The 8,122-nt window shown below is 34.1% G+C and overlaps 1 protein-coding gene across 1 annotated transcript; it reads right to left on the reverse strand.

The window, feature by feature from the left end:
* Nucleotides 1-2,947: 2,947 nt before the first annotated feature.
* Nucleotides 2,948-4,693, reverse strand: LOC126704239 (G-type lectin S-receptor-like serine/threonine-protein kinase RKS1). The gene is made up of 2 exons (XM_050403256.1): nt 3,397-4,693; nt 2,948-3,142 (listed from the first exon to the last, which is right to left on the reverse strand). The coding sequence occupies exons 1-2, from the start codon at nt 4,691-4,693 to the stop codon at nt 2,949-2,951; spliced, it is 1,491 nt and encodes a 496-aa protein (XP_050259213.1). The 3' UTR covers nt 2,948.
* Between the last annotated feature and the right edge of the window lie 3,429 nt (nt 4,694-8,122).

The raw sequence follows: 8,122 nt of genomic DNA on the forward strand, positions 1-8,122 counted from the left end.
ACCTTTTGTGAAAAATCTGGGCAGACTATTACTGAGTCCAAGTTAAGGGTGTTTTTTTCGCCAAATGTTGATAAGGAGAGCAGGGAGGATATGTGCGGTCTTCTTGGGTTTAGAGCGAATTCTTCTATTGGGAAATATTTGGGTATTCCTATTACTAAATAGGGGCAGTTGAATCAAGATTTTAACTTTATCCTGGATAGAATGAAGCAAAAGCTTTTGGGGTGGAAAGCAAATCTTTTGTCTATGGTGGGCAAAATAGTTCTTATCCAATCTTCCTTGTCTACTATCCCTAATTTCTCAATGCAGTGTACTTACCTCCTAAGTAAAGTGTTCGAAGGCATAGACAGGATCAGTAAGAATTTCTTGTGAGGATTAATAGAGGCCTCTAAAAAGATGCATTGGGTGGGTTGGCAAAAGGTGACAAGGCCTAGGAAGGAGGGTGGTCTGGGATTACAATCTGCAAAGGGAAGGAATACCTCTTTGTTGGCAAAACTTAACTGGAGGTTCCGTTCAGAAAAAGAAACCTTATGGGCTAGAGTTCTTAGGAACAAATACTGCACTCGTCGGAGAACAAACTAGGCCAACAGTGACAAACTTCCTTGCTCTCGAGTGTGGAAAGGTATGAGGAAAGGTCAAGAGGTTTTTAATGTCGGAACAAAATAGGTGATTGGGAGTGATAACAATCTTAGGTTCTGGACAGATAATTGGTCTCCTTAAGGTCCAATTAGAGATTTAGTGCAAGGTCCTTTGAACAGGGAGGAAGGTAACATGAAAGTGAAGGAAGTGATATCGGCAAATGGGTGGAATTGGTCGAAAATTTCTTTTGATCTTCCTCTGAGTATAAAGCTGGGAATTCAGGCTACTCCCTACGCCATTGTAGCTAGGAGTGAGGATAGAATGGCGTGGGCAGCTAATACCCATGGGAATTTTGATCTAAAAAGCACGTATAAACTGGCAACTTTGGGGAATGTCAACCACGAATTTAAAGGGCATTGGATATGGAGAATAAAAATCCTTGCACGAATTCAATTCTTTGTTTGGAAATGCTTTCATAATAGCATTGGTGTTAAGATTGTTTAGCATCAAGAGGAATCAGTTTTGACCCTTCTTGTCCTCGGTGTCACGACAAACCTGAAACTATTATTCACTTACTTTGAGATTGCGGGGGTAGTAAGGATCTTTGGAAGCAGTTTGGCATCTTTGAGATAGAGAGGAGTTTTTTCACATGTGATCTTTATACTTGGCTGACCGTGAATGCACGGAATGATCAATGTTTTTGTCCTAGCGAATCTCCCTAGAACATAGTCTTCCTTTTTGCCATTTGGATGATATGGAAGCAAAGGAACAAAGTAATTTTCCAAAATAGTAATCCCAACCCAAACTTGGCAAACCATATAATTAGTCAAGCCTGTGACTTCTTCTGGTGTGCCACGGATTGGAAGAAAGCCAGCAGTTTTGCAATGAAGAATATTAGATGGGAGAGGCCAAGAAGTGATTGGAGAAAGCAAAACACGGATGGGTCATCCCTAGGCAACTCGGGTTTAGCTGGTGGAGGAGGTCTGATCAGAGATGAATCTGGTAATTGGGTGGTAGGCTTTTCAAGAAGGATTGGTGTTACTTTGAGCTTTGAAGTGGAGTTATGGGCATTAAGGGATGGCCTAACCATCTATGTGAACAAAAATTTCCAAGCCGTTGAAGTAAAGCTAGATGCAAAAGCCATAATAAATGTTTTGCAAAATCCCACTCAGACAAATCCAATTATTTCTCCCCCTCTGGATGACTGTAAACAGTTGGCAATTCAAATTCCATAGATTCGGTTCAGCCATTGTTACTGAGAAGCTAATAGATGCGTTGACCCTCTCGCAAGAAAGGTGTGAAACAAGATGAAGTGTTCTGCATTTTTGAGTACCCTCTTGTGGAGTTACTCCCCGCTTTCAATCATGATCTCTCTGACTTATTTATAATTAGGCGTTGTCCTATTGGCTTTTTGCCGGTGTAGTTTCTTTATTTTTTTTCTCCCATTTACCAAAAAAAAAAAATTCAAAATATGATCCCAAGTTGAGAAATAAAATATATTTTAATAGAAATATTTTAATATTTCAAAATATATGCATATTTTAGGGAAAAATACATAAATATCATATTAAAATTCCATTAAAAAGATATTTCGTTTAATGGTCTATTATCACACTCTAATAACATAAACATGACATCATAAAAATTCTATGATATTTCCTTAAGCCAACCAAATATTAAAATGATATCATAAATATCTTATGCTAACTCCAAAGCATTATTTACTCAAAAAAAGAAAAAGAAAAAAAAACTCCAAAACATTAAATAAATAAAAACTATAATTAAGCAAACAAACAACTTATTATACTACATAATAAACATCAATAATATGGAATGGATTAAAATTCTTTTATATATCCTGTGTGCAATTGCCTCCAAATTAAAAAGTCAGCTTATTTTTGCTATTATTCATGAGCTCCACTACACTTTTTGGTATTATTCATGAGTGTCACTGTATTATTTTAGCTAACTTTTACTTTTATCTACAGTACTTTTTGCAAAAAATTTTCAGTTTCAACAAAATAAGCGGATCCTAAACAAACCCCTATGTTGTTCTTTTGTCCTTAATTACTCTTTACCTTAAGTGAAAAAGTGTAATCAACATTTATGTGCAATTTTAAATTTTCACTTTTCATGATGAATTCGTCACTTTATCTATTTTCTATGACAATTATGCTATAGCGTAAATTCTTCATACCTTTGAGATTAAAAAAAAAAAAAAAAATTATCCCATTAATTTCGTATTACTTTTATTTAACAAAAACCTCTTCATGTTATCATGACATTGCTTCATGTTATCACTTCAACATATTTTGAATATTTTATATAATTTTTTCACATGGCAGTTTATAATGTATCACACGGCCCCTTTTCTAGTCTATAATAAGTGTAGTATCACTCTTATAATTCACATGCACATGTTGATTTATTAACCAATTGCACATACCTTTTCTTTTCCTCTTTATTAAACAATGCACACAGAGGAAAATTAGTAATGAAGTAACAACCAGAGCCAGTATCATAATTGCCTGCCTCCTCTTGTTGGCAAAGAATCCCTTGAAATGATCTGGAAACAGCAAGAAAATTTCTCCATTATGCAACAAGAGTGGTGCAAAATTTTTGAAAACTATTTTTACAATTAAGATGATAAATTGTAATTATAATAACATCACCTTTAAATAGGCATACTCCCAATATTATTTTTATCATGCATCAATTATGAAATCACATATTAAAAAAAATAAGAGTGATATTGTTGTGTGCATGTATGGTATAAAAAAAATTGCCTCAAATAATTTGTCTCAGTAAATTGTCAAGTACCTAACTCAATTGCATCAACACGTACATACAAATTTTGGCCCCCATCCAACACTCTTGTATCCATCAATTCACCATACCATCTTATGCAACCAACTTCCTCTTTCACATCTACTCCTCCATACGCCGTGCAAGAACAATTCTCCAAGCATTTTTGCTCACACTCCTTCAAACTCAGCTTCTCATCGACTCGTGCAAATGAACTATCCGGAAGCTTCACATTTTCCACCTTCACAAACTCTTCACCACTCATGCAGATGGATGCCCTCCCATGCTTCTTCACACACCCACTCGTCGCATTTCTCGCAGACCATTCACTTGGTGATCTTGGTTCAAACCCAGGTAGACAAGTGCATTCAAATTCAGTACCATTTTGAACTTGACACTTACCAAATGCACCACACCTCCCATAATTGTCACACCGGTCCAATGGAACTGTCCCAAGAATGTCCCATTCTTGATCTGAAATTTCACTCACAAAGCGTTGAATTGATCCAGATCCATTCACCACTAATCTTGACAATAATGACACGTCTGGGTAACGTAAACCCCAAATTGTAGAAGTATCATACTGGTTGTTAAATAACTTGAAATTCATGACCGAATCATTACTTGACGATGTTGGTATTCCACTCCATCCAATACCATTCCAATGACCAGAACGCCACCACAAAATATTACCTTTATACAAAAACAACTCTGGGGAGGAGCTATTGGTATTGAGAATGAGGGAGCAATTGCCAATTCCTGGATCATCTTTGGACTTCCAAGATGTTAGAATTCGATTTAGACCGTTCATTCGATCTAACCCAAGTTTCATGCCTGGAAGAAATGTATCAGTTAGATTGTCAAAGCTTTCCCATAGCACCTCATTTGTTTCATTAATCAACAACATTAGATTTCCTGAATGAATGAGCCGAGCATGAGTAGTATTGTAGTTTGATTTTGTGACAATATTTGTGGACCAAATGGGTTGTTTTTGGTCCTCGCCATAGAGCACTAGGTTTCCATGAAGATTAATTGAGAAAACCCCGGAATTATCATTGATAGGACTGTCTCTGTTTGCAACCCAGACCACGGGTTTTTCAGGAGCTTTATAAAACCAAATGCCAACATAGCGGTTGGTGGACTCTCCGGGACTAAAGAAACCAAGTGCAAAGGTTTCTCCGTTAGAGACTAAAGGGTCACCACCATCTCTGATGGGATTGCTGATGGTTAAGATGTCTTGTAAAGTGTCAAACTGGGGAATAAGGAATACAAGCAATGTGTGTAGAAGGAGAAACCCCTTCGTAAAGTACATGATCATGACGAGTAAGATTGTGCGTATGTCTTTTTGCTTACTAGAAAAAGAGGCTGCGTAGATAAGGTTGAAGTCCTGGTATTTGATGCGTGAAAGTTGGGAAATGGGTAATGGCCAATGGGTGAAGGGAGGTTGGGAGGTCCGAGTTGATGTGGCCAGGTGTGGGATTTGCGAACAGACTGATGAGTCAATGATACATGCACTTTGGAGTTGCCCTTTGTCTAGGAATGTTTGGGTCCTGATGAACGGAAAATTTCAGAAATGGCTATTGGAGGACAGGAATTTTTTTGTCCTGTTTCAGCTGGTGTCAATTGAATGCTAGTAATTAACACGAGCTCGATTTAGGGGCAATCATAAGCTGGGCAATTTGACATGCAAGGAATAAATAGATAGGTAGCGGGTTTTAACTTTTAAGAGGGAAAAAGAGAAGTAAAAGAAAGGGAAGGAAACGAGGGCAAAGGAAGTTGCAGCAAGGCAATCCCTCTCTCGGCTATTTGTAGTGAACAAAGTTTCTCTTTAAACTAGTTTGGAGAAAAACTTTTCAAACTTCTCATTTAACTTTTTTTTTGGGTATGAATTTTGAAAATCTAACAATTGAATCTCATGTTCTTTATGTTCTTAACATATATATCAAATTTCTTTCAAATCGGATATTAGTTACTGTTCGATTAATAAACTAATTTTTTATACATAATTTTAGATTACAAAAATTTGAAATTTTAACATTGGTTTGATGATATAGCAATTGATCTTTGATATTGTTGATATTTTGCAAGCATGAAGTATAAATAAGAAAATGCAATCCATTGGTTAGATTTTCAAAATTCATACTCAATATAAAGATATAGAGAAGTTTGAGGAAACTTTGTCCATTTATAGTCCTTTATATTATATCAAATTGGGAATTCCAACTATAAGAGCCCCACCCCACCTGCCTTGCCAAACAAATCTCTTTTCAAATTTCAACCCACACTGTTTAGTCTTTTTCTATCTTTTACTTGCTTTTTATAGATTTACAATTACCTTTTGATATCGAGAGAAAAATGCTGTGATTATAATTTGGAGAAAAATGGCGAGTACATGTGAATTCACACCTCTACCTACTCAAAACTCACTATATAGTGAATTGTGGCAAAAGTAATACAAAAGTTATGATCTTAGCGTTTTTTATATTGAAACTCCCTACCCTTGTTAGTCAATCCATTAATTTAGCTTACTTAAGAAACTTTTGTTTTTCTATTCCCATTTTTCATGAGTCTCATAGCAGTCAATTATTATAAGGGTGGTTTGTTACGAATAGTGTAACAAATTTTACCCATTATTAAAATCTATCCTTAACAAATTTCTCTACCTTTCTCTTTAGACCTAATGAATGTGGTTTGACCTATACGAGTGTCACTTAAGTGTTCATTTGAAAACAACTTATATTTTTTACTAAAAACATTTTGCTTAAAGTACTGTAGAAAATGGTGAGTATATGTAAATTCACACTTCTACTACTTAAAACTTACCCTACTGTGAATTGTGACAAAAGTAGTATAAAAATTGTGATCTTAGCATTTTTCATAATGAAACTCCCTACCCTTGTTAGTCAATCCATTAATTTAGCTTACTTAAGAAACTTTCGTTTTTCTATTCCCATTTTTCATGAGTCTCATAGTAGTCAATTATTACAAGGGTGGTTTGTTACGAATAGTGTGAGTAATAGATTTTACCTGTTATTAAAATCTATCCTCAACAAATTTCTCTACCTTGCTCTTTAGATGTAATGAATGTGGCTTCACCTAGACAAAAGTCACTTAAGTGTTTGTTTGAAAACAATTTATGTTTTTTATTAAAATTTTTTTACTTAAAGTACTGTAGATAAAAGTTAAATAAAATAAGCTAATTTTTTTAATGAAAATATTCTAGCAAAAAAAGAAAAAAAGAAAAGAAAAAAAAAGTGGAGTGGAACCACAATAAACAAAGAGGAATGCTACAGCAACAAATTATTTTACAACATTTTTACAGACTATTGATGTGACCAATTTCTTACTAGTTTTTATCTAAACCTATTATTAACATTATTTTTCATTTAGCAATAACTCACCATATCAGTAGTTTATAAAATTTTCTTTTAAAAAAAATTTTGTATTTCTAACATTATTGATAAACAGAAAAACAGACAAACAAACAGTATCTGGGCATAGCTTTTTGACCAAAAACAATACATGGTCATGTAAAGAAATAAGCTATCGGAAAATAAGCTTCTTAGTTATGGGACCCACATGAAACCTGTTTGAATTTAAGCAAAAATCCAGTTTTAGTTGGAACCCAAATGCACACCAAGGCGGAAGAAGATCTTATGAAGCTAAAGTGACGGGTTCAGTTATTGAATCACACCAAATCTTTGATACACACTTCAATTTCGTATGATATTTTTATGGAGATAGAAGAGAAATGTTTTTATATACATCCCAATTTTCTTTGTGTTTACTGCGGTGATTTTTACTTTTTAATCATTTTTCTTGTTCGGATTTTTTTATTCAAATAATGAGCCGCATTTTTTAATGTTTATTAAAAAAATTTATTATTTTATTAACCGTGTAAGTTTAATTTGTCAACAATACACATTGTCTGACACGTGAGTTGACCGTAGGGAATAACTTGACAACAAATTAAAAATAATATGGACCAAGTTCAATGCTAAGAAAAAGTATGAACCATAGTGAAAGTAATCCCAAAATATAAGAACCAAAATAGTATTAATCACATTCTCAAAAAAAAAAAAAAGTATTAATCACATACAAGAACATAGAGATTCACATGGAAAAATATTTCTCCTTGAACTGAAAAATCATAGGACCAATTTTGAATCATTCCACAATTATAAAATCAATTACAATAGCCCTTCTTAATTTATGTCTAACTTGAGACCCACCCCAAATATAATAATATATCTTTTAAGAAATTTATGTGAACTTATATGAGATCTTCACTTATTTTGTATACAACAACTTTCAGTGGTTGTAGCATCCCAAAAAGCATCTCCCTAGAGAAAATCTTAGGGGCTGTTTGGATTTTATTTTATTTTTTTATTTTTGTCATCACTCATCATTCAATTTTCGTCACTTATTACTCATAACTCATCATTGAAAATACCCCAATTTCCCTAACTCCACCCGTTTGGCACTTATCACTCAGTTCTGCTGTTACTTTTTGTTTCAAAAAAAAAAAAAATTTTGAAAAGTCAAGATATGCGGCTGGGCTTTGTTTACCCAAAAAAAGAAAAAAAGAAAAAACCAAAAGTCAAACAATGCGGCTGATTAGTGAGAGAGTTGTGAGTTTAATTACGAAAATGCCATTGAAAACTGAGTTTTGGAAATTGAAAACACCTAAAATGTGTTTTCAGTTTCCATAACTCATCACTCAAAAATCAGAGAATTGAGT

This window comes from Quercus robur, chromosome 10, assembly GCF_932294415.1.
Source record: "Quercus robur chromosome 10, dhQueRobu3.1, whole genome shotgun sequence".
In the NCBI taxonomy this organism is placed as follows: domain Eukaryota; kingdom Viridiplantae; phylum Streptophyta; class Magnoliopsida; order Fagales; family Fagaceae; genus Quercus; species Quercus robur.

Excerpts from the sequence above, each read along its gene's own strand:
- LOC126704239 (XM_050403256.1), bottom strand. The coding sequence starts at position 4,693 with ATGTACTTTACGAAGGGGTTTCTCCTTCTACACACATTGCTTGTATTC. Across the intron at positions 3,143-3,396 it reads TGTTGATGCAATTGAGTTAG|ATCATTTCAAGGGATTCTTT; the intron begins GTACTTGACAAT and ends TGCTGTTTCCAG.